General features: G+C 52.0%; 8 protein-coding genes across 8 annotated transcripts; 4 read left to right on the forward strand and 4 right to left on the reverse strand.

Annotated features, from left to right (window-relative positions):
* Window positions 1-3938: 3938 nt before the first annotated feature.
* AYO21_11540 (hypothetical protein) lies at window positions 3939-8116 on the reverse strand (the record flags this gene model as incomplete). Its single annotated transcript, XM_022661429.1, has 3 exons — window positions 3939-4404; window positions 6677-7523; window positions 7588-8116. The coding sequence occupies 3 exons, from the start codon at window positions 8114-8116 to the stop codon at window positions 3939-3941; spliced, it is 1842 nt and encodes a 613-aa protein (XP_022506245.1).
* A 1154-nt stretch (window positions 8117-9270) lies between these two features.
* Window positions 9271-9843, forward strand: AYO21_11541 (hypothetical protein; the record flags this gene model as incomplete). Its single annotated transcript, XM_022661430.1, has 1 exon — window positions 9271-9843. The coding sequence occupies one exon, from the start codon at window positions 9271-9273 to the stop codon at window positions 9841-9843; it is 573 nt and encodes a 190-aa protein (XP_022506246.1).
* A 761-nt stretch (window positions 9844-10604) lies between these two features.
* On the reverse strand, window positions 10605-12186 carry AYO21_11542 (hypothetical protein; the record flags this gene model as incomplete). The annotated part of the gene is made up of 2 exons (XM_022661431.1): window positions 10605-12061; window positions 12120-12186. 2 exons carry the CDS (start codon window positions 12184-12186, stop codon window positions 10605-10607), a joined length of 1524 nt encoding a protein of 507 aa, XP_022506247.1.
* Window positions 12187-13392: 1206 nt separating this feature from the next.
* AYO21_11543 (hypothetical protein) lies at window positions 13393-16881 on the forward strand (the record flags this gene model as incomplete). Its single annotated transcript, XM_022661432.1, has 1 exon — window positions 13393-16881. The coding sequence occupies one exon, from the start codon at window positions 13393-13395 to the stop codon at window positions 16879-16881; it is 3489 nt and encodes a 1162-aa protein (XP_022506248.1).
* A 466-nt stretch (window positions 16882-17347) lies between these two features.
* Window positions 17348-18306, reverse strand: AYO21_11544 (hypothetical protein; the record flags this gene model as incomplete). The annotated part of the gene is made up of 2 exons (XM_022661433.1): window positions 17348-17428; window positions 17509-18306. The coding sequence occupies 2 exons, from the start codon at window positions 18304-18306 to the stop codon at window positions 17348-17350; spliced, it is 879 nt and encodes a 292-aa protein (XP_022506249.1).
* An 827-nt stretch (window positions 18307-19133) lies between these two features.
* AYO21_11545 (hypothetical protein) lies at window positions 19134-20660 on the forward strand (the record flags this gene model as incomplete). The annotated part of the gene is made up of 2 exons (XM_022661434.1): window positions 19134-19198; window positions 19250-20660. 2 exons carry the CDS (start codon window positions 19134-19136, stop codon window positions 20658-20660), a joined length of 1476 nt encoding a protein of 491 aa, XP_022506250.1.
* Window positions 20661-21497: 837 nt separating this feature from the next.
* On the forward strand, window positions 21498-23406 carry AYO21_11546 (hypothetical protein; the record flags this gene model as incomplete). Its single annotated transcript, XM_022661435.1, has 4 exons — window positions 21498-21746; window positions 21800-23034; window positions 23117-23143; window positions 23199-23406. The coding sequence occupies 4 exons, from the start codon at window positions 21498-21500 to the stop codon at window positions 23404-23406; spliced, it is 1719 nt and encodes a 572-aa protein (XP_022506251.1).
* Window positions 23407-23612: 206 nt separating this feature from the next.
* Window positions 23613-25094, reverse strand: AYO21_11547 (hypothetical protein; the record flags this gene model as incomplete). The annotated part of the gene is made up of 5 exons (XM_022661436.1): window positions 23613-23881; window positions 23988-24231; window positions 24344-24440; window positions 24620-24824; window positions 24968-25094. 5 exons carry the CDS (start codon window positions 25092-25094, stop codon window positions 23613-23615), a joined length of 942 nt encoding a protein of 313 aa, XP_022506252.1.
* Between the last annotated feature and the right edge of the window lie 709 nt (window positions 25095-25803).

Below are 25803 nucleotides of genomic sequence, written 5' to 3' on the forward strand. Positions count from 1 at the left end.
AAATTAAAGTAGGTATTTTGGTTTGGTAAGAAGGCAGAGACGTAACAGAGAGCGACAGGGAGTGATAGGCAGGCGGCGTCAGAGGGGGATAAGAGACAGGAGGGTAGGTGTTCATGACAAGGCAGAACTGCGCCTTCGCCGTTCAGGTCGCTGGACTATCAACGCCAATGGCGTGAGCTGACTACCACCTACGGTCGTATTCCTCTCTCTGGCTGTACCTCTTTCTCTCTCTCTCTCTCCTTCTGTCCCCTCTTCTCTCGCGCAGGACACTCCCTTCTCTGTTGCTGGCTTCTTGGGATTCTTGTCCACCGACCCCTGCCTCTTGGTGACCAGGTTGTTGTCTTCTCCCCCCACACGCCTCGTCTCATTGCACGGCCGTCAATCATTTTCCCTCTCGCCATCACGTTGAGCGAATTGTCGCAGGGCGAGGCAGTCTCTGGACCAGGCAACAGAGCGTCAGTTCCGCAGCGCCCATGTACACACTGTCGAACCTGAAAAAAAAAGATAGGGAAAAGAGTTGTCACATGGGGACGCAAGGCAAAGCCGTGGATCCTTTCGCAAAAAGGGGGTCCAACTCCGTCTGTAACAGCACAGCCCAAAAAAAAGAGGGGTGCCACAGTACTTTGTACCAATATCACAGCATCCTGCTGTGCTTGCTTCATGAATGGTCCCTTTTCCAGCCACTCAGGGTACTTTTAAATGACGGTGAGCTCGGATGACTTCCAACAATGGAACTGCTGAAAAGGAAAAAAAAAAGGGTCTCTCCCAGTCTGTCTAATCAGAAGAAAGTGTATGTCTCTCTCTCTCTCACTCTCTCCATATTCAAGAAATCACCTCTATTGGAGGAACTTGGTTCCCGCTTACTAGAACGACCCAGAAAAGAACCGCCTCCCGGGGCCGGCAACGAATTGAAGTTTCCTATAACGAAATCTCGCAATCGCAATGATGCTCACTCCCTACCGAAGCCAGGTGGAGATCTGGGGGCCCCAAAAAAAGAGTTGGGAGCGGCACGGCACTAATATCATACAATTCGACCTCCCAATTGAAAGGCAGACCAGAGCAGCCAAAAATGGCCCGAAAAAGAAAGTCGAAACTCTGTACAGTGAGACATTGCCAATGGGAGGCTCAAAACATGTACCTCCCGTTTCACAGCTCGCAACGGCAAAAACGGAAAGTCAGACTTCAGAGAATAGCAACTCCGTCCCTGACCAGAGACTACACTCGCCGGCTGCTGAGCACTGGGCAGCTGCCAGCCCATGAGTAGCTTTTCGAATCGACATGAACGCCGCGCACTTTTCTACCTCGCCTCGAGCTCTAAGAGTACATTTTTAGAGCATCCTCCAGGCTGATCAGCGTAAGAAAAGGGGTGGGATAAGGACCCCAAGAAGCAACCTGTCTGGTTCACCGATGGACCTTGGTCCTTGGTGCCATGTCGAGCGAGTCCTTGTGCTTTTGCTGCCCTTCTTTTCAAATTATGTTCTACCAGCCCTTGTCTTGCTCGCGAGAGAGAGCATCTTCCCCTGCTGGAAAGAGGTTTGACAGAAATGAGGAATTGTACTTGTTTTCTTTTATGGCTGAGCCTTCAGAACCCAGGCAAATAGGTGCCTCTCACCAAGTCGAGAAGCTGGGGAGTATTTGAAGGACCAATACCTCGAAATTGCTGAATTCGCCCTTGACAGATTCCTCACAAAGCCCGTGTCCCACCCCCCTAAAAAGGCCCCCCTGATAGGCCATCATTCGATCCTGATTCTCCAAAGGATTCTGGAGGGGGAAAGGAGGGAAACAAATATTACTGAGACGACATGAGAAGAGAAGAGAAAGGGAGAAAATGTACAAAACAAACCATATCAAGACTCAAAAAGGCTGGTCGATCGGTCGTTTCTGAAGCAAAACACGGCCTCTTCTAAAACCCCCATTTATTTCGATCCTGGATCTTCTGATGGGGTCATGGAAATATATCGTGGTTGGAAGTTGGAGCTGAAGCTGCTGTCTATACCGAATGGCCTTTTCCCCTCCCTCGGCAGGCCTATCTGAGCTGTTTTGTCTCTCGGTAGTTAAAACTATGTATATTGTATATTACCTGAAGACTCGGCTTTTTCTATACAGCCCAAGTATCTTGTATTTCTGTGTTTTCTCTCCCCCTTTTCTTTTCACTCATGTCTCTCTGGAGGGGTTTGCATTTTCAACGTCCTGGATATCCTTCTTTTGACCATATTTCAATGACAACATCCCCTTTTTCTCACTCTTTTGGGTGAATATTCCTCGAGAAAAGGAATATCTGACGAGACAAGAGCGAGGAAAGGTAGGAGAGCAGAACGCATATCAGGAGAAAACCAAAAAGGGGAGCTCTCCCAGTTAGGCCGAGAAAGAAAAAGGCAAAAAGTACATAGAAAACCAACAACACACACAATTGTGAACATGGCTGATCAGCTCCTCTAAAGGAAGAAGTTAATTTGATGATCAAGAACAGAGATGTAAAGGACAAGAGAACAAGAGCAACAGAGACAGAGTAGCACTTCGTATGCATGTGTCATCTGTCCCAAGATATGAGAGAAGGAGAAAAAGACAGTTGAAAACCACAAGGGTTAGAGGCTGGCAAGGCTCGCATATAAAAGAGAAATAGTCCTCACCAGACCATAAAAGAAAAGGCACGGCTGGGCAAGGAAGAGAAGATGCGATTGCTCGCTCGCTCACTGGCAGCAACAACCAAATAACAAGACAAAAACTCCCTGCTGTATGTATGGTGGCGAACAGACCAGTCTCCCTTTTCCTCGTTGCTCTTGTGATAGGGGTTTTCTGTTTCTCTTTGTGATCATGGGCGTTCTTGTTGTCTAATTCTTCATCTTGTCACTCTGCCACCATTTTCCACTTGTCCTTCGTCGAATCTGCTTTGTCGTAGTAGTTGTTTCTCCTTGAAAGCAAGGGCGACCGAAGAGAATGGGACTCGACTCGTGTGTAGATGTGAAGAGGCAGAGGAAGAGAAGGACTAGTAGTAGTAGTAGCAGTAGCAGCAGTAGAGCAAAGGGGACGTCTGTTAGTTCGAAAAGCCTGGCTCATGTCGAGAGGAGTTCGTGTTGCCTGTCATAGAAAAGGCATGTATGACTAGGATTAGGGATCTTGCTCTTGTGCCACGGTGTGAGTGCCTTGTTTCTTCTGTAGAGGTGAAGAGATAGGGCCAGAGGAAAGGGGACAAGGAGAGAGACAGAGACGAAAGACAAAGCAGTGCCATCGTCCTCTGCAGAAACTTCACTTTTCTACCCTTCCTTCCAGCTCTTAGACTCTTCTTTTCACTTTCCATTGCGCCCTTCTATGGTCGTCTTCCAGTGCCGGTTGACTTTCAAGGTCTTGAGATACCAGAGATGGGGCATCGAAGGAGGAGAGGGCTGAATTGACGGTCTAGTAGAGGATTTGTTCAGCTGATTGAGCATAGTGGAACGATGGAGGACTTGAAACTGCCGACAGATGCGCTCGCAGCACAAGTAGCATGTAGTAATATGCTGAGGAGCTCGACCAATCTCACATTGCCCGCAGATAGGTGGTCCTGGACGTCAGAAGTTTCGACCATGGGGGGTGACCTTTTGGTGAATAGGTTCGGCTCGGGACGACAGCGTGCAAAGAGACACTGTCTGTGTCCCTCCTTGGGACCGTGCAAATGTGAGGTAAAGAAGCAGAGAACAAGAGTGCCGATGGATGGGGAGGGGGAAGGGATCCCTGGACATGGCCTGCGTCCCAGAGTCGAGTACGAGGTAAGGTCAGCTCGTTTACTTCTACAATCTCGACTCAGCAAACACTAGGAAAGGAGGTTAAATTGTCTTCAGTCCAGAGGCAAGAACAACAGTAAGATTTGCAAGTCCTCATACCTGTACACATTGTGCAGATTCGAGACATTTCCTCTCGTCCAGGAACTGGACCTCCCCTATCCTCCCTGTGTTCCAACCTCAGGCCCCATTAGTCCACCCCGCCACCTTGTCAACCTCTCCCGACGCAACTAAATCCACTCCTCTCTCGGCCAGAAGCTCAGACGGCGTTTTGTCCATCATTTCTGGCACAAGCTTGAGCAGGACGTGCTCCAAAATAGCATAGATGAGGTACTTGTTCGTCTCTGCATCGTCTACCCATCCCAACAGCCTCTCCTCAACCTCTATCCGCATTTCCATCTCCTCATCTTCAGCAGTCCCGACGTTTGGAATAGCAAAGAATGTCTTGCCCATAGGTTTAGGGATTAGAGAAAGAATATCAGTGGCTGCCTTTGACCGGATCTTGCGTGCTTCTTCCACGGATGGAGGAGGCGGGGGAGGAGGACCGAGAGTGTTGTTGGGAAATATAAGGGTTCGAATCTGCAGCAATAGAGGTGGTATTAGTGCTGGCGAGAAGAGGCGTGTGGATATTGTGTGATACAGGAACCTGTCCAGATAATATCAAGTTGTCAGTAAAGCCCGCTCATCCAAGGTTATCAAGTTTAACTGGAAATGCAGACAAAGGGCAACATTGCGAGTTGTAGAGCAGTCCAACATGCGCTTCCGCTCCTTCAATCAGTTCTGTCGAAGGACTGTTCTCGTCGCCAGTTCAATCTTGTGGCTCGGTGTTTTGCTCAACCGTCCTGTTGCACTTTCGCGCTTCACTGAGGCGAGATTTGCGGGAGATCGACACTGTGGATCTCACGAACCCAAAACACCACTATCACCACCTCACTGCTGCCCAATATGCCTCATCGCTGCCCATCACCGCCCATCACTTGATACCCAAACACTTCCAAGATGATCCAAAGTGACCTACGTGACCCAGACCTCGACGTCGTTACGCGACCCAGGGTAGCACAAGGCGGAAGGACTCAGGAGGTGCACCGGCGTGCGCCGAAAACCGCGCCTAGAGCCCGTGGATCGCATGTTGCGAGCATGTGTTCACAGGACTGGCGTTGGCGTGCTTGTCTGCGCAAATCAGGCGCCAAAATACACGATGATCCAGGCCCGCGGAGAGCATGGTAACTGCCTTGGGGCGAAGGAGCTCAATGCGTCCACGCGCAGTTCTAGCTCACAGCAAGTCGCAAAAAAGGGCTTGAAGCAATGCGCAACCTTGTGAGCAGAGACTAGTGTTTCTGCAGGCAGTTTGCAACAGCTTCGAATGACCAGGAAGCTAGGATCAAGGGTCGTCAAGTCTTCCAGCCCAAATGATGCAGGACTCAGGGTGTGGTACGAAGTTTCCACCGTCCAAAGCTGACCAGCGAGTGATTTCGAGTCTCGAAGCGCCACTTGCAAAGAAAATTAGGTTGGGGTGGAGTTGCTGGGTGCAGAATATTGCAAAAAGGATGCCCAAGCCGAAGTCGGTAAGTCTAAGGGTCTCTGGGAACTGGAGACCGCAGACTAGTTTCCCGTCGAGGTTCGCTCGAGGGGGTCACACAAGAACGCATGCGAACCGTTGATGATTGCAGGCAGGCCCGACAAAATCGAGTGACAGATAACGGATATCCGTGGGAGGATGGGCTGACAAGTCTGACCTGTAGGGTTCTAACACAGCTGTGACGTAAAAAGAACATGGTTTTGAAGGAACCATTATCGCAGTGCCTGGTGAACTCGATTGTCCCTCGGCACGTGCCGAAGGAAGCCGACGACTGCCGTTGAAGAAAGTGGGAGGCCGGACTTTATCGAACAGGCATTCCATTGTGGAAAAGCGCCACGGGGAGGCCAATCGGGGCCGCAAAAAGGCACCTTTTCCAAAATGCTAGAGGTGGGAGGCGTTTCATTGGTAAGCGACTTCAAAAATGGCTCTTTCTGGTGAGATTTTGCCTTGGTCAAGTCGAGAACATCTGCTTCGGGGGCCCGTCTGCTGATTCAGAGTCGAGACTAGCGATTTAAGAAGTTGCATCGGTAGCAATTGGTCGAGATTGGGGGTTCGTCTGGCTGGTAGCATAATTGCAGGTATCAGGAAGGGCAAGTCGACGGAGACATGAGGGAAGAAGGGCGGGGCCGATCCATGTCGCCCTCCCTGTTCGAAAATTGGCACCATTTTGCCAGGGAAGCGAAGAAAACCCAAGAAATCTGGGGACGCAATTGGCTGCAAAAACTGATCTTTTTGCTTTTTTCGGTCATCTGCCCCGAGGTGGTCGCTTGGTGAAGATCGTCACGATGGTCGATCGTTCAAGATAGCTTTGTCGACATGGCGTTGACGTACAGTTGGTCGACGAGCATGAGCGAGCGAACTCCACCAGCAGAGAAAGAGAGCAGCCAGGGGGCATGACCACCGGACCAACATCACCAGGGAGAAACAAACCAGTTGAATCCGGTAAGGCGTGATAGAGCAACTCCGTCCAATGAGAGCGCGTAATGAGCAGTACGACAGTACACACAGTACACAAGCGTGACCGTCATTACTTGTAACAGCGGGGATTGGCTGGATACCGGTATCATCTCGCGATCCACACCCTCCTGATTCAAACAGGTGGATGACGAACAAGAGGATTGTATCGCACACACGCTGATATCGAGGACCCATTGGCTCGCAATCACTCTGATCCCATCATATGACCAGACCTTCATGCAATCGTCCCAAGATAAAAAAAGAACCAGAGGGTTACCGAAATCCCCGTGGTGAGACAGATGGGGCAATAGGGAAGAATGGATTCAAAAAGACGGGCGAGGCTGAGGGTCTGTGGTGGAAAAAGGAGAGTTGTGGCACTTACTTGTCCAGCGTGGAGTTGGCAGCACCATACCTGCCCGGCCCTGTGGTTAGCATGTGCTGCCAGAACCCCAATGAGCCAGCCAGCCAAGGCATGCGGATGGTCAAATCGAGCATGCTAGAGATGCAGGAGAAGACTCTGTAATTGATCACAGCGCGGGGGGGTTGATGATCGGGCCCCGATACTTGCCGTGTTGACGAGGTGGACAACTGCTCCTTGGATGGCGTCGTTGTGGAGCCGGCAAGAAGATGCTGCTGATGGCGGGTTCTCCGGGGTAGATGGTGGGCAAAAGCCAGGCCGACAAGGATGAACCGCGTCAACTGGTATGCCATGAAGGCGTACTGAAGCAGTCTCCAAAACCACGCACTAACAGATGATTGGTGCCGGTCCGACGAATAACTCTCTTGTGTGGCAGTATTGGAACTTAATAGGCCAAACTGCTCCAGCCGGCTTTGGCGGCCGTCTGGCTGAAGGATTTCCTGATCATCGACGGCATTGGCACGAGACGCAGGTGTAGGAGGCGATGTCACTATCTCCACCACTTTTGAGACAGTCCCGTGCAGGAACCACGGCTCACAAAGTTTCTGCGCCACTGCCTGTCCGAGGATGAGGTCGGAGATGATATCGCTCACCAATGTTCTGAGACAAGCATTTGCCAGGTCTTCGGTTGGTAGGAGAACCGCCAGTGCCCCTTGAACGAGCAGCTGTCGGTAGGCAGACTCGTAGGCTTGTTGTTGCTCCGGTGGGAGAGAAGGGTCGAGGGCTGGATGTGGGTTCAGGGCGTGATAGATTCGTCGGGGATTTTCACCGTATTGCAGAGCAGCTTGAGCAGTAGTGGCCGTCCTGTAGGCTGACAGAGGAATATGGTCAATATCGAGACGACGTAACTTGACTTTTCATGCCCTCCTACTCACCAGCAATGTGTCTCTCAACCAACACAGGTAACTCGTCCAGTATCAACTCCGAGACATCCACCTGCCGTATCCTCTGCTCCAGTGCGCGACTGCAATGGGCAATAATCTGAATGACCTCATCCACAAATGTGCGGTCTGGCGTGATCTTGGAGTACCACGAGTTGACAAAGTCCTTGATGATTATGGCAACGACTGCATACAGCTGCACATCTACCTCGTTGGAACTGGTAAGTGGCGGTAAGACCCCTTCAATTGGCGCCGGTGACACCTTCCGATCTGCTCCATGACTTCCATCTGCCACCAAAGTCCGTCTGATCAGGGACAGAGTCGCTCTCTCCGAGGTAGGGTCCGGGGCCGCAGCATCCTGACGGGCTCTGGCGATGGGTTGAGGTCGAGAGGCAGGTCGAGGACCCGGGGAGGCCTTGCTGTCAGCCGCAACGGTCAGCTGAGAAGACTGAGCGGTGGAGGAGGCCTTCGTCGCTACGGTTGGGAAGGGCAGTCTCGGAGGAGAGGAACTTGAGGTGGTCATGTCAGAACCATGGTGTGGAGGAGCATTGCGCAGGTCTTTGTAGTCCACTGCTCAGTGATGTTCCCGCGAGCCACGCTGGCAATGCAGGGGCCGGTCGAGGTTCGCTCACCGGTTTAGATGACTGAAGGGGTGTCGAGAGGATGTGTCAACGTATGATTGGCGGATGGGGAATTGTCAAGGCTGCGAACGAGAAGGAGGTGGACGAGTAAAAGTGGGAGACAGATTGGAGGGACGATGCGGGAAAATATCGGGAGACCTTCCTCTTTCAGCCCAATATCAATTTGGGGTGCCAGCGAGGTCAAATGTGCGCCGCAGGTCCAGTCAAGGCAATCACTTTTAGACAATTGGTCTCTTGTCTTACGTCTTAGGATGGGTGAGGAGATGGCTTCTTTCTACAGAGTGCCCGTCTGGCTCGACTGTGATCCCGGTAGGTGAACATCGACCCCTCAGCTAAACCCCCTTTGACTCATGGCCTCGCACAGGTCATGACGTGAGTTATCTTGATCCATCCCTCTTCATGTGAAATGCCTCGACACTCATGGGTTCTGCTGCTCATCAGGATGCCTGTGCTCTCCTTCTTGCGGCTTATCACCCATCCCTCAACCTCCTTGGGGTTAGCACCGTGCACGGCAATGCGCCTCTATCAAAATGTACATACAATGCCCTGAGTGTACTGGAAGCGATTGGGAAACCTGAAGTCCACGTTTTCCCGGGCTCGCCGCGTCCATTCTGCCGTATCGTTCATACCGCTCCTGATATCCATGGCGCAAGCGGGTTGGGAGGGACAGATCTGCTCCCCAAGCCCACCCGTTTCGCATTGACACACTGCAATGCCGTCCTGGAAATGCGCAGCGCACTGCTGTCTCAACCCAGAGGCACGCCGTATCTTGTTGCAACCGGCCCATTGACGAACGTCGCTCTGCTCTTCGCCCTTTTCCCAGACGTCGCGGAACACATTGCGGGCCTTTCCATAATGGGGGGAGCGATCGGCTCAGATTTCACTCACGTCTCGGTATGTCCCTCTTTCCTTGGGCGGCTGTTGTCAACGACTGAGAATCCCTTATATCGTACACCGCCTGAGGCGTGCGAAACCGGGCCTGTTTGGCCTAGACGCCTCTTCGGAAACAGCGCTGACATCAGGATCTACACCAAAGATGGGCCAACCTTACCAAGATAACAAGGGCACCACCCACGCTAGAAGTGGAAACCGCACGCCTTTCGCGGAGTTCAACATTTGGGCCGACCCGGAATCTGCACGGTCGGTCTTTCAAAACCCGCTCTTGAAAGCAAAGACGACTCTTATTCCCCTGGATGTGACCCATCAAGCCTACGCAACGCCTGAAGTTCAGCGTATGCTGTTGAATGGGATAAATGGCCCGACCAGGCTGAGGACAATGTTTAACGAACTGCTCATGTTCTTTGCACATAAATACGCTGAGGTGTTTGGGCTCAACGAGGGACCCCCGCTACACGATCCGCTCGCAGTGGCGGTGTTGTTGGGCAACCATCCAGATGCCGCAGTCAGAATCAACTTTGATGACAATGGTGGCGAGAGATGGGATGTCGATGTTGTCTTGGAAGGAGAGCAGATCGGAAGGACAGTGATAACAAAGGCAATGAATGGGCAAGGTGTGAAAATTCCGAGGACACTCGACATAACCAAGTTTTGGCAGACGTTAGAGGAATGTTTGGCTAGCGCCGACAAGGTTACAGGGTACATGAAATGAATGGTCCATAGATGATTCTCGGAGGTTGACCGGAATCAAATAGATGAGATACACGGCACTTTGAAGACGAATAGAGAAAACTGGGTTTAGAAGCTTGTAAAAGAAGTTTCCATTCTTCGAAAATCTGGTCACTGATTTGTGTTTCGGTGATAGTTCTTCAGCAATGCACAGAGGGTGGCAACATCAGGCAGCCCCTACAGCATAACCATGCCTGTTGGGGCCAATGGAGGTATTCGACTTCAGCGACTTGAACCAGGTATACAAGTAAATAGGAACTGCGATCTCTGCATCTATCGTCGAGTTGGTAGCAGTCCTGACCACCTTAGCTTTTGTGGCCCTAGGGCGCTGAGATCTGGCAGAGCTTCCGCCCTTTGCCACCCCTCTAGATCCTGGCCCAGGCAGAGAACGATCCTTGCAGGAGGGGCTTCATTTGCCTGGCGGTCCTGCCGCTTGCAGGTTGATTTCAAAGGCAACGTAGGAGGTTTGGATTATCTCTCGGTAAGGCGATACTGCTTGAGGCCTGTTGGGGAAGCAGTCGGCACAACTTGAGACAATATGTCTTGAGATCACAAGTCTGACCAGTCACGACAAAAGTGGTTACACTTTTCGCCAGAGCGGAGACTGGGCTCTCCGTGTTCGTCTTAGGGAAGTGGCAGTCGTCCATTTAATCCCCTAGGTGAAGCGAGTGTTATGCGGAAAGATGTTGTCTGCCTTTCTCTACCAACCAAGATTGTAATTTGTCGTAGAATCTTTGCCAAAACTCATCGGATCTGGTGGTCAGGCAGGCCACAGGTCCAGTCACCATCGCCAGTGTTCTTCGTCCAGTTACCCAGGGTATCCGTGACACGTTCCTTAGAAATTTGGTGAGGGATTCTCAGTGCTGACAATTTAGCCTCTTGATATGTCGTTGCGGAAAGCGTCTTCTGAATCGTTGTGTTACAGCCAGTGCTCTCCTGATCAAGCTCGCCGCTTGGATCATCGACGATATTAAGATTTTCGAGGTGTCCGCTGAGCCTTGCGCCAACGGCCCATAGCTCCTTTCTGGAGACAATACTGGCTTTGGTCGACCTCTCGTCCCATTGCCTGTAACCCTGCTTCACGCCATTGATGAGGACTTCAACCACATTCCGTCTGTTGATGTCAGCCGCATGTACCCATATAGCCGAAACGTTGCTCGTTTTGCATTTCGCCTGTGTCGAGTCGACAGAACTTTGCAGTCGTCTTTCAAAGGCGAAGCGGCCGAAGTCCACAGGTAAAGGTGCAACTGTGAAGAAGTTCCCAGCTTTCCGAAGTGGCGACAAGCGTCCTCCTGACCCAAATGCGCGCTGATATCCTCCGGGGTGGTATTTGTCGGCGTACACCACAACAGTTTTCACGTAGGCATTTGGAGTCTTCTCTACAAAAAGGTCAGCTGGGAAGGACAAGATACTAGTGAATTGTTTGATAGCTATTTTGTCTGTGCAAGATTTGGAACCACTTTGCTCGGCGTCTCCCCGAGCGGGTTTTCGACGGACATGACCTAGCAGAGAGAAATAGCCTCGACCTTGCAGCAAAGTGGCAATATTGTTGTCAACTGGCCAAGGCTTCGTGTTGCCGGAAGGAAGAGAGTCCATCAAGATCTCCATCGATGCGTCACCGCACGGCGCCTCGGTGGAAAAGAAGTGGATGGTCACATGGTCTTTTAATCTGAATGGGCAACCTGAAGCCTTTCCAGTGTCGTCTCGGTGGGAGATGTCCAGGTACGGTGACCTATAAGTTGGATCACGGAGAATTGCTTCGACCTCAGAAAGTATCCATCGATTGAATCCGCGCAATGCCAGGATCTCCGCGTGCGAATCATGGACCACGAGACCCTTACATCTGGGTAAGGCCGAAGCCGACAGACACTTGGTACCTGTCGCCAGCGAGACACAGGCTAGAGGCGCATCGTGCCCTTCTTGTGCCAGAATCACTGCCGACATTGGTGTCCATTCGGTAGTGCCATCTGGTAAGGTGCGTGGTTTACATTTTGGAGGCAGGGAGTTGAATGTCAACAGCGCGAGCTGTGCCACGCGTTCAGCGAGGGATGCCATAGGGGAGTGGTCTTTAGGTGATGAAGGTAGAGGTTGCTTCCCTGGAGTCGCGATCTCTCCATGGCTGTCTGGCTGTAGACAAGGAATTATAAGGAGGGTAACATCGAGAACGTCTCGCGCGAGGTAAGGGAAAGGAAGATTCGGCCCTGCAGCCCAAAGGCTGAAGAAGTCGTCACGTGGATAACCACATCACGTGGACCTAACTTGGAACCTGGTTGTGCGCTCCATCATCGTCGTGTTCCGGGTCTGATGTCGTCGCCCTCATCGCCATTTTGCTGCTCATTAAGAATTCGATCAGTGGACGTCAAGTGGCTTCAGGGTCACGGTCGCCTCGTATTTCTTTATTCAAAGCTCAATTTTGATTCGGTGGTATTGGAAGTCGATCTTGTCATTGCGTCAGGAAAACCATCCACCGTCGACAGCGCCATTTCACTCCATCAACGCCCATCTCTTGGTTGCCCCGTCGTCGCCTCTTAAATATTCTCCCACACACTTCGTCCCGGTTTGTGGATGGCCATCTTCGTTCCCAAACGAGTCAACAACTGGCACCGGGCAATCGCCGCCAGCGCCGAGCTTCAACCTGGAACCCACTGTCAAAGGTTATTTTAGCCTATTCCATTCGACTCGCGACCCTCGATCCCTCCGTATCTACCCCGAAGGCTCGACCTCTCCGTCTACACGAAACGCGTGCCGCCAGTCTCATCCCCAGCATTACTGTCGTCCTTGACCAGTCATTGTCCTCCTATTCCTCCTTATCCTCTCTCCATATTCTCGCCAGCTCAGCAACGCCCCAAATGACTCTCTTTCTTGGGGAATAAGAAACCACTGCAACAGAGAAACATTCACCTGGGTGGCAAAGCAGCTATTTCATCATCGTCGTCACCATAATTACCAGATTTTCAGGTTCTAGACCTTCCTCTGCCATCTGGACATTACGCTCCCCCGAACTACACAGTACAGATTCAGCAGTTAAGGGTTCCCCTTTGCAATTTAAAAGAAACAAAAGATACTACCCCGGTTCGCATTTCCCCCCATCTTGGGGAGACGCCACAGGCCAATCCACAATTCGACCGCTTACCCGCTTCTCACTTTCCCACATTTTCTCACCCGGTCGGACCTCGTGCCATCAAACTACCTACTTCTCACTGTCTTACCAACAAACCCCTTCTTCAGCCTTGTCCTTTTGAGCTACGTACCATGTGTTCCTGCAACATAGCCTGAGATTCGTCGATAGTCGCCTGGAAACTCTGATATTACATCTATCTAGTCCCACATTGTTTTGGAACCTCGGCTCCTTTCGCTTCCGCCAAGCTGACAATGTGGTACTCTTGAAGCTTTTATCTCGACTCGAGGACATGCCGTCGACCAGCATATATTTCTTCTCCACCTCCTCTACATTATGACAAGCTCATCAAAGCAATCTGGCCAGCCTCGAGGGGAAAAACGGAGTAGTTTGCTCTCGAGTTCAGGCTATATCATGTCCGATGCACGTAACCCCCGCATCGACAATCTCCCTCAACCTCAGTCCAACACATCTGCCTTCGACACCTCATCTCCTGGTTCCATCGATTTCAATTTTCCGTTTGGCGGTAGTCCTCATGGTAGCAGCAACAGTGGTATTGATGCTCCGCCAGATATCCGTTTGAGCCACGGTCAAGGCTTTCCAGGTCGGGGCTCAATAGTGGGTTATTCCTCAAGCAAAATTCCTAGCCCTCAACATCGCGCCTCTCTCGCAAGTATTGACTCCGCCTTCGATCATGATCTTTTTGGCGCTGCTGCTTTGAGTCAGTGGGCTCCCGGGACTAGCAAGCAGCCGCCGAGTAATGCAGACTCATCACCGAGAAAGGCACCGAGTACCAATGAACAAGAAAACAAAAAGGTGCAAGGCGACGAGGAAAAGCCGCCAGCATGGAGCGAGCTCAAGACAAAAGCAGGCAAAGAGAGGAAGCGCCTCCCTCTCGCTTGTATTGCTTGCCGCCGAAAGAAGATTCGATGTTCCGGTGAGAAGCCGGCTTGCAAGCATTGTCTACGTGCTCGCATACCTTGCGTCTATAAAGTTACGACCAGGAAAGCTGCACCTCGAACGGATTATATGGCCATGCTGGACAAGCGCCTGAAAAGAATGGAAGACCGGGTAATCCGAGTCATTCCAAAGGACGAACTTCCCGATTTGGGCGCCACTGGCCGTGGCTCGGTTCGGCCACCTCTGCCGGGCCAGGCACTGAAAAAGGAGAAAGACCAACCTAAGAAACGCTCCGCCGATGAGGCGTTCACACAAGAGCTCAATGACTGGAGAAGTTCTCGGGAGAAAACTACTTTGCTCGATCCGACGGCTGGCCTCCGTAAACAGCGCGACGGCGAGAACAAGCTCTTTATTGAGGGCTCCGAGTCTCTCCCACCGCAACACATCCAAGAACATCTTGCCGAAGTTTTTTTCGACTGTGTTTATGGTCAATCTTACCTCCTTTTGCACAAGCCCAGCTTCATGCGAAAACTGAAGGCTGGCACGATCCCACCAGTTCTCATCTTGGCTGTATGTGCGATCTCTGCACGTTTCTCAACACACCCGCAAGTTTCCACTGAGCCGGCGTTTCTCCGTGGTGAGCAATGGGCAACTCCCGCTAGGCGCATTGTAGAGAAGCGTCACTACGAGCCCAATATCACCATTCTCACAGCCATGCTTATGTTGGGTCTACACTACTTTGGAACCTGTGAGGGTGGGCTGTCGTGGTCGTTTGGTGGCCAAGCAATGCGAATGGGCTATGCTTTACAATTACATCGCGAACTCGACCACGATCCCCTCGGTCGAAACCAGATTGCCAACTCAAATGAGAACAAGAAAGGACCCAAACCACCTGAACTCTCTTTTACAGATCGAGAGATTCGCCGTCGAACAATGTGGGCCTGTTACCTGATGGACACCTTCAACTCGTCCGGCACCGAGCGCCCTTCCTTTCTCAATGAAGACTATTACCAAATTCAGTTGCCGATCAAAGAATCGCATTTCCAGATGGAGGTACCCGGATCTACGGAAGATTTGTATGGAAACGTGCCAATGTCCAACAGTAAATCGTCGCTCGACAACAATGCAGGGGATGTCACTGCAGAGGCAAAAGCAAATATGGGAGTCGCTGCTTACATTGTTCGTGCCGTCGTTCTCTGGAAACGCATCGTCAAATATCTCAATCTAGGAGGCAAGGAAAAGGATCCACACCCGATATGGGATCCTTTATCCCAATTTGCAACCCTACAACGCCAGATATCCCAATTAAAGGCCTCGCTTCCGGACGACATAACATACACACCGGAAAACTTTGCCACCCATATCTCTGAACGTTTGGCAAATCAGTATCTCTTTCTCCATATCGTCCTGGCGCAAACTTCCCTCTTTCTGCACCGCTTTGCTATACCCACACAACCCAGCCACAGACCCCATCACCATTACTACACCCAACAAGGTATGCCTAAAGCCTTCCTCACAGCATCAGCCAATATCGTCCTCGAGTCCGCCTCGCTCATCAGCAAACTCATCGCCGATTCGACAGGTCATACCTTGACCGTTCCCTTCGCGGGCTATTGTGCCTATGCTGCCGCAACAGTACATGTCTGGGGGATATTTTCCAAGAACTCTGCTCTCGAGCAGCAGAGCAAGGAGAATTTACGGCACAACTATAAGTACCTCACCAGGATGAAGCGGTATTGGGGTATGTTTCATTATATGGCCGAGTCGGTTAAGGATATCTATCGCGCCTTTGCTGACGCCACACTTCGCCACGCCCATGGTCGACCGGGATCAAATGGAATACCCGGTTCTGGGATGAGCTTTTTGCGTAGACATTCCTCTGCCACAGGAGGCAGCGGAACGCAGACGCCCATGGAATTGGATGCTACCGCGGCGCTAACGTCCAATACCAACCCACCCTCTCGCTCTGAAACTCCAGCAGATCCGAACAGACCGAAATCAGAACAAGACAAATCCAAAACCATGTTTCAATATGGCGATTGGTTTGACAAGTACCCCCACGGGGTCTCCGAAAGTGAGTGGGAGAAGTCTCATTTGGAGTACCGCACCGAACACGCCCAGGGCGGCGCCGAGGCAGTCATGTCTCAGAGAAGTGACCTACAGTCCGTGGAAGAGTTTTTTGCGAGTCTGAGTCCGCCTTCCAAGGCTGATGATGGAAGTGGTGGCTTGGCCGGACGGGGAAAGAAGATTCCGAGAAGAAGAGGGAAAAGTGTCGCTGAGAACAAGAAGGCGGAAAAAGAAGAGAAGGGAGAAAAGGGCAAGAGCAACAACACGTCGAGTTCTGCTGCTGGAGCTGGTCAGTCGAGTGCTGGGCAAGACCCGCAACGACGGCAATCCATGTCCCAACAATCAGTTGGACAGAATCTTCCAGCCACGAGCGCTGATCTCAGCTTGAACCTTAACGTCAATCAACCATTTGATCTCGCGAGCTTCGATATAACATCTCCGTCACTGTACCAGAACGCCCAATTCCCAGACCCTTACACCTATGGTGGTTCACCAACATCGCCGCACTACAACAGCCTCCATTTCATATCCACCTTGCCGGCTATCGATAGACAAATGGTGTTTGGCGCCGCATACGCTGGGATGGACCCTACAGGCACCAGCAGCACTGGTGGCAACCCAACCACTTCCTCGGCCCTCAACAATCTCAACTCGCCCTCTGTAGGGAACTATGCGAGCACAAATCCCTGGGATCAACTCGATTTGACAACATATGGATTTAATGATCCTTTCGCGGGCGGAGGGACTAATGGGCTGGACACAAGCTCCTCGGCGTGGCTGTTACCGTTTAATATCGAACCGCCGAACTTTGGAGGCAGTGGCATGGAGGAATTCGGCAGCACCGCGTTGGACGGGATGGATTTGAGCGATCTCGGTCAAGGAGGGGATGACGTTGGTGGACAGTTTGGTGGAGAGCAAAATTCGGGCAATACGTGAATCCCGGTGCCTTTTGGACCACGAAGCACTCCAGGAGAAGACTGGCCCAATAGTTGATGATATGGAGTGATCAAACCGGGACTTTGCTCCCGTGAATGTGGTACAAAAAGTTCGATTTGCGTAATGTGAGGGTTCGTCTTTACGCAGCCAGGGAGCCTTTGCAGTAAATATTCGCCGCGAGTCTCAGAAGCGTTGATTTGATGTCGTAGGAGGGGCAATTGATACGATTAGCTTCGTGGCATTGCTCAATCATCCCACTCTTCGTCGAGTTGGTCAATCAATCTATTTTCGTCATCCGGAGTGCGGCCTCGTCCATGTCGATCATCAGTGCCTACACGGTGGTAGCCACGTCGTCCGGCGAATAATTGAGTGACTCCTCCCGGCATCCTCTGCGTACAGGAGGAAAACAGGATAACAAACATATCCTATATGTGTAATCGAGAAATTTGAGGTTAGCCGTGGGTCGTCAAGCCAGGTCCGACTTCCAATCGTAATCTCTTCCAGCTGACGCATAACGCTTCCGGCGTGGGCCCCCGGAACAGGGCCTCTGTAGATATCACAGTGTGTAAGGGAACATGACCCGACCTGATATGAACAAGGAGATACCAATGAAGGGGAAATACATACCGAAAAGAAACCAAAGATACCCGCCCACATGGCATAGTTTGGTAGCTGCCTCCAGCCTCTTTGATGCAGAACATTACGCTGATAAACGATACCTCCAATGAGGTAGACCAGCAGGGCAATACCGGCAATCAGGCCAAAGACTGCGCCGGGACCGAGTGTGCCCTTTTCTCCGGACTGTGTAGTCCCGCCGCACGCCCAACGGGATCGGACTTCGAACACATAGGTGCAGTGGTCTGGAGAGCCCAGAAAGGAGACAGCAGGGCGAGTCGAGAGCAGTGGGGATGTGTCGCAGATGAAGGACAGAAGGGTGGATTTGCGCCGGTTATTCACTTTGTCTGCGACGAGGCCCTCGATGGGAGTGCCGTCCTCATCAAGGTCGGGACAGGGCGAGCCCATGGTGTAGTTGAGGATTAGCTTCTTGCCACGGAAGAGAAGCTGATCGTTCTGTTGGCCAATGCTGTAGATATCACCGTGGGCGTCTCTGTAGAAGGCCGAGATATTTTTCAGTTTGCTGGTGGGTATTCCCTCGACATCTTCCAACTGCTCAACGACCGGCCCGCAGAAATTCATGGTGAAATTTGCGGGATAGTCATATCCTTTTGAATGGTACGATTCATTGCTGGCGACTTGGTATTTCGTGCCCTCGAGGGTCAATTGTAGAGGGTGGAGATCGAAGAATGAGCCGGTTGAAGCGGAGTGAATGGTACATGGTTTCGGTGGGGGTTTCGCGTCGGTCGCAGCGAGACTTGAGGGTAATGATGACAACAGGACGAGGAAGAACGAAGTTGAGAGGTACATGGCTGGTTGCTGGTACCGGAGATTTGGGAGTGAGGTCTGTCAAGAAGCTGCTCCTACAGTATCCTTGCGAGATGGAAAAAAAAATAGTGAGCTGAAAGTGGTCCAAACGTCGGCGCAATACAAGCGAATGCTGCGCCCGGTGGTAAAACAGTGTAGGCTGATTGTGTGTTGAAAGGAAGAGTGAATGAGAGAAAGGGAGGATGTCACGAAGGCAGCCTACGCGTACAAGTTTCAGATAAAGTGCTTGTAGGAGTGCACAACGACAGGCGGATGAGGGTGCGGTGTTAAGGGATAGTGGCAGAATAGCACCAGTAATAGGGGAGCAAGGGAGCAAGGGAGGGAGTAACAGACGAAATGTGTGTGCCTGCGGATCCTTGGGGTTGGTCAAAGATGCCACGGATAAGGCAACGGCACACGATTGTTTCGAGGTTTCAACACATGCTTCCAATCTGCGGTTTACTACTGGGAATACCGAGTACACGCTGTACCCATCAGAAAATCCTCCGAGACGAACTCGTATCTGAAGCTTTTTTCGTGGTCTTGAGTTGGCGCGACACGCAACACGCAACATGCAACGCGATGCATCCACATCCACAACTGCGCCCTGATCGTGATGATGATCTCATCCGGCTGCTGGACATGCCGGTGGCTTGACTTTTCCTTTGGCTTCACCCTCTTTTGCATTGGCTTTCCATAACTGCGGACATAGAAATGACACTCATTTGCCTTCATTTGTCGCTATCTCACTCTCTTTGAACCTCCCGTCTGTGTTTCTACACTCTCCTTTGTCGACTCCATTGGTACTCACTTCGTAAAAGCTACGCAAAATGACAGTGAAACCAAGGACAGAGAAAGCTTCAGAGGAGAAGCATGGCTATGAATTTGGCGGCCCGTAAGTCGATACACTCCGTTGCCAAATATCTCCATACTGATGCCGTAGCAGACTGGGAGCTGCTGGCATAGTGTTCGGCTTGCCCATCCTCGTCTATACCACCATCTTCCTGTGCAACGACGTCTCAGGTTGCCCTGCGCCTGCACTGCTGGACCCACGAACTTTAACCCTGGAGAAATTGAAGAAACAGACGCCATGGCCGGAGGATGGACTCTGGGGCTTGTTCGATCTGAACGTCATTCTGTGGGTGCTGGCATACTATGCTCTGAGTCTATCTCTGCAATTGTTTCTGCCCGGTCAAGAGGTCGACGGTACAACATTGGGCACGGGAGGAAGACATCACTACAAATTCAACTCCTTCAACTCGGCGGTCCTCACCCTTGCTGGTCTCGCCGTGGGCACCGCTCTTCAAGGAACCGACTTTGCAGTCTGGAACTTCATCTGGGACAATCTCCCCCAAGTTGTTACAGCGAATCTCCTCATTTCCTATGCCCAGGCAATCTATGTCTATCTGGCTTCCTTCAACATCCCTCACCCAGGTAAACCAAATCCGGAGAATAGGGAACTTGCCAAGGGAGGGCATACTGGGAACATGCTATACGACTTCTTCATTGGGCGTGAGCTGAATCCACGTGTCGCCGTTCCGCGTTGGATCCCCGTCGCAGGTGGTCAAGTGATCGATATCAAGGTGTTCAACGAGTTGAGGCCAGGTCTGCTAGGCTGGATTATTCTCGACCTCGCGTTCATTGTGCATCAGTACAAGGTTCATGGTTTTGTTAGTGATTCTATCATTCTGGTCACTCTTTTCCAATCGCTCTATGTCCTCGACTCACTCTACATGGAGTCGGCAATTCTCACCACCATGGATGTGACCACCGATGGTTTCGGGTTCATGCTCGCTTTCGGTGACCTGACTTGGGTTCCATTCATTTACAGCCTACAAGCACGGTATCTGGCGGTATATCCCTTGACCCTAGGCATCAGCGGCATCGCTGGCGTGCTGGGCGTGCAAGGCTTAGGATACTATATCTTCCGAGGGGCAAACAACGAGAAGAACCGATTCCGAACCAACCCCAATGATCCTCGAGTATCACACCTTGAAACCATAACAACCGAGTCTGGCTCCAAACTTCTTGTCTCTGGTTGGTGGGGTTACGCGCGACATATCAACTATCTTGGTGACTGGACCATGTCCTGGAGCTACTCTCTCCCTACTGGGATTGCGGGATACATCATTAACAAGTATCAGAATCCTGTTACCGGTCATGTAACTAGAGAGGTGGTGCAAGGAGATGCTCGTGGTTGGGGGATGATTTTTACCTATTTCTATGTCTTGTATTTTGCTGTGCTGCTCGTGCATAGAGAAATGAGGGATGAAGAGAAGTGCCGGAGGAAATATGGAAAAGACTGGGAGCGCTACTGCAAGCGCGTCAGATGGAGGATCATTCCAGGCATCTACTAGAGGGACGCGAAGACGGACTCAATCTTGCAAAACATTCTTCCATTCAGTCTTCAGTCCGCTCACCACTCACCACTCACCAACTATCTTTTTTCGTTTATCCCTGTCTGCTTCATCTTCTCCAGCAATCTCGGCTGCGGGCAACTCCAGTTGCACCCGAGATGAGCATCCATACATATGGACAAGCGACCGACTGTTGGGGAAGCATGTTCTTGGCCCCTAGTGATCAATACACCCCAGCAGAACAAATGCCTAAGGCAAGGCTGAGACACTTCCCCGACTTACAGCTGGCTTTGTCTCATACCCAGAGGTATCCAGCTTGCCGAGCTTGCCCCAACTTGCCTCTCGTATCCTAAGGTCAGGAGGGCCTTCAACCTTGCATGTGTTGCCACTGTTGGAAACGACAGTCGCCTATTGTGTCTAGCAACGAGGAAAGCCGGATGCATGGCTTACCTCGACCCTAGACGATGCACCACCTTTCTACCAATACGGCCACACCTACCCAGTTCGCTTCCAGGCTTCGGTTACCCAATATCGAGGCTAGACCATGGCAGATTCTAGGCCTTTGATGTTAGCCCTGAGCAAAGCAATCTAACCGTGAACAGACAATGCATTGGTCCAATGAGGAAAGGTGGGGTAGCGATATTCCCCAGATTCTGACAATTGGATGCCCCCGGATTCTAGACGAGGCTCTCTCCACTCTGCCCCGATGGTTGATATGATTGTTGATATACGGGCTCGTCCGGCAGCTTGATCTGATGTGCAAAGACCGTTGAACAGCTTCTCGCGATTAAGAGTGAGCACTACCACTCTCAAACCAGTGCAAGGGAAACAAACAAAATGGGTCTGGGTGTGCTTGAGGCGAACACCACTGCGCACGTTCCAGGAACAGTCCTCCTCGACCAGCGAGCAGCCCACTCGGAACAGCAGACGGGTCGTTTGAAGCATGGAACAGGGAAGAATGCGCACATTGTTCTCGCGCCGCAGCCATCTGAAGATCCGAACGACCCGCTGAATTGGTCATCCTTCAAGAAGCATATTGTGTTGACCATCATCTTCTTTGGGGTGATTATACACGGTGTGGTGCCGGTAGGTGACAGCCACGAAGCCAGGCTTACAGCATTGAATGACAAACTTCACAGGGACCGATCCTCAATGCTGGCATCATTCAAATCTCACTAGACCTCAAGCGCTCCCCAACTGATGTCGCCAAACTCTCGGGATATTCTCTCCTCGCGACGGGGGCCATGGGCCCTTTTGCCTCTGCCTTGGGTCGAAAGTACGGTAAACGACCCATGTACGTCTTCTCATCCTTGATCGGCACCATTGGAATCATCGTCTCGGAAGTGGCCTCGGGTTACAATACGCTCCTTTCTGGTCGAGTCCTCCAAGGAATAGGCATAGCCGCATACGAGTCCCTTGCTGTGGCGTCCATCGGGGACATGTTCTTCGTCCACGAGAGAGGTCCCAGAGTTGCCATTATCATTTTCCTGTTGGCGGCCATCTCCAATGGGATTTCCATCATTGCCGGTGTCATCACGGATCACCTTGGCTGGCATTACAACTTCCACATCTACATACCTTTTGCGGCAATCCAAACCATCTTTGTCATTCTTTACTGTCCCGAGACAATGTATCGGCGGAAGGCCATATACGAAATCGACACGGCGGGCTCTGAGGAGAACCTGGAAAAGCTGGCGAGTGTGGAATCACGAGCTGCACATCACTTGGAGGACCATGCCAAAGTACCCGCCACAGGTACAAATACTGATCTGGAAAAGACAACGACAAACACTACACAGACATCCGTGGATTCCATACCGCCGCCAAAGTCGTTCGTCCAGCAACTCGCCCTCTACAACGGCACCTTTGTGGACGATTCCGTCATCAAGATGGCCATTGCCTCTGTCGCGATACTTCTCAACTTGGGAGCTCTCTACCAGGTCTTGATGACAGGAGTCATTATTGCTTGGTATGTGGCCGTGGCAATTCTCTCGGGTGTCATCTTCGCCTCGCCCCCCTACCTGATGTCCTCGGCCTCTGTTGGGTACATGTCGGCAGGACCCTTCATTGGCGGGCTACTGGGTGCAATCTTCTCATTTGTGGTCTCGGAGCCGCTGGTCAAGAACATGTCACGCCGCAACAACGGTGTCTATGAGCCGGAATTTGCGCTCCTCCCCGTGACTTTGGGTGGTGTATGCTCTGTGGCTGGTCTCGTGGGATGGGCTTATGCGGTCAAGAACTTTGAGAACATTTACCTGATCTGCTTCATTTGGGGGGTGATTCTGTTCGGAATGACCATAATTGCCAGTTTCGCGACGCAGTGGGCACTCGACGCGTACCGCCAGAACAGCACCGAGTTGTTTATCATGAACATGTGAGTCCTTTTGCGTCGTGGTGATTCAGCTGCTTTCTATCTTCTTACCCTGCAAGAGACGGGCTAACCGATCAACGAACAGGGTCTTCAAAAACTTCTTCTTCTACGGGTAAGTCGCGGACTCGTCTTGCCAGCGATTAAACGGCGAACTGACCGGAGGCCAGGCTTACAAACTATGTCATTGACTGGTACATGGAACACGGGGCGGTCGAGATGGCCGGGACCATGGGCGGGATCACTGGATTTCTGTGCCTTCTCGGAGTGCCCATGTACGTGTATGGCAAGAAGTATCGATATTTCTGGCACAAGCACAACGCGCTCAAGTGGTTGCACTTGGAGACGGACCATGCCGGGGCAGAAGGAGGGATGTGAGGGAACGACACTCGTGGTCCAGCGCCAGCCACAGCCGGATTGATGTGTTTTTGTCACACGATGTGTTGATAACTTGTCTTGTTGGGGTATTGACGGGACAGAAGATAGGCGAGCAGCATGGCACAATCGAGAACATTCGTTCGAATATATCTAATTTTCTCTCCCTCCTCTTCTCTCGCTTCTTTTCCTCCCCTCCGACTCATCCCCTACGGCTCATTCTCGTACCCGTCAACAAATCCAATGGTGAGCACGTTCTTGCCCTCCTTCACCAGCCTCTCCCTCCCGTAGCCGACCACGCGCTCGATATCCTGCCTACAGTCCCAGTACATGCCTCTGAGTTCCTTTGCCCGGCCCGACGCCAGGTACGCGCAGGTGGCGCCGCACAGTTCCGGGGGATCTTTGAAGAGGGCGTGGAACTTTGTGCGCTGCTGCTCGAGCGATGGGTATTTCTCGAGGATCTCGGCGCGAAGTTCGGCTGTTTGTTTTGTTCCTTGGTAAGTCCGTGCATGTGTGTGGGCGAGGTAGATAGATATATGGGGTAAGAAGGATAACTAGGGAGGGGGAACGGAGAGAATCCTTACTCTTCGCCATGGCCGTGAGCACGCCGCCCGGATGCAGCGCGTACATCTGGATCGCGTCGCCGAGGCCGTCCAGCTCGATCTCTTCCTGTAGCGTCGACGTCGCGCGGGCAACGGCCGCCTTGGACGACGTGTAGCCCGTGGAAAAGGGCATATCGACCGTCGCGGCGCGCGACGAGATGTTGATTATCACCCCAGATCGCCGCTCGCGGAATTGCCCGAGGAGAGCCCACGTGGTGACCATGGCCTGCTCATGTCAGTCTTCCTTCCCAGCCAAGTAAATATTGGGCGGAGTGAGTTGATTTTTGTGTGCGCAGAGAGAAAAAGAGAGGCAGGGAGAGAGAAGGGGGAACCCGTACACTCTTGAAATTTATCTCAATGGTCCGCCAGAACTCCTCAAAGCTCTCCATCCACTGCGGTTTTCCGGGTGACACTCCCGCGTTGTTGACCAGGATGCTGTGCGTGGGCGGTAATTCACCCCAAGGTCAGTCCCCGTCTCACTCACTTGGCCATCCGTCATCCATCCGGAAAACCCGAATTAATATCACAATGAGGATCCTCAAGTCCCCTAGAAGGACTCTCTCCTTCCGCCATCTTGAAAGGAGGAAAGGAGCCGTCGGAGAAGAAAAACTCACTCAATCGGGCCCAAGTCCTCCTCTACTCGCTTCAACGCGGTCCTCAACGCCTCCACGTCCGTCACATCGACCACATACGTCTTGGCCGTGACGCCGTGCTTTTCACAGAGGGCCTTGGTCTCTGTCAGTTCGTCCTGGAGACGGTCTATGATCGCGACGTTGGCCCCCGAGAGCGCCAGTTTCTGCGATATCGCCCGTCCGATGCCTGCCGGCCACGGTCATGGTTAGCCGAGTACAGCGGTCTCCTGGTTTTCTAGGAGTGAAGGGCAAAGAAGGAGCAGCAGCCTCGGTGTGGCGCTTTAGGAGGATTCATTACTGGGGTGTGTACGTGTCTTGTGTATCGCGTACCTCTGGCACCGCCCGTGACGAGGGCCACTTTGCCCTGGTTCAGGCCTTTGAGCTTGTCGTCGGTGATGGGCCCGTAAGGGGCATGGTTCAAGGGGATGGACGAGACACCATATTTGCTGGGATCCATGGCTTTGTCTCGAAGTTTTTGGGAGTGAATTTGGGAGCTTCCAGTGGTTGCCAGAGAATACTAGAGAAATGTTATGTCTCTTGATTCAGCACGGGTTAGGATCTTCCTCTCTCTTCCTAGGCGCCTTGGTGTTTGTTTGTATCGCCAGGCGAAGTATCCAGTTGGCTAACTAGCTAGCAAGTTATCATCCCGAAAGGAAAAGGGTCCTGCACCATCTCTGTGCCGCCGTCTCCATCTGGCCAATGAGCATGGACCCCACATGTGTTTACGCGCACACAAACACACAGACAATACTTTGTTACTCAAGAGGAAGCAAGCGTTAGCCCCTCACCCTCCCTCGTGCCCCCCTCGAAGATCGTCTCGCATTGCGGGGATAGAAGAAACACCGCCGGCGGCGTCTCCATGCATGACATCGCTGACACCTCAACCCCCCCTTTTCTCCAACCCCCTAGAAATAGTCTAGTGCAGCCTTGCCCAACTGGTCCATGTGGAGAGCCTGAGAAACTTCTGAGCCTCCATGTCCCAGACAACAGAGCTGCATGCTGCACGCCGCTTTAACTTGCTGGGCTGCATTTATCTTGTGCGAAGGATATGAAGGTATACCCCATACTGATGACTCTGTATGGGATGGTGTAGTCCACGTCATTTAGGAGCTTTATGGCCCACATGATCGGTGAGGTGTTTCTTTTCTGGCTTTTTATCTTTTCCG

Source organism: Fonsecaea monophora, assembly GCF_001642475.1.
Source record: "Fonsecaea monophora strain CBS 269.37 chromosome Unknown Scaff166, whole genome shotgun sequence".
Classification (NCBI taxonomy): Eukaryota; Fungi; Ascomycota; class Eurotiomycetes; order Chaetothyriales; family Herpotrichiellaceae; genus Fonsecaea; species Fonsecaea monophora.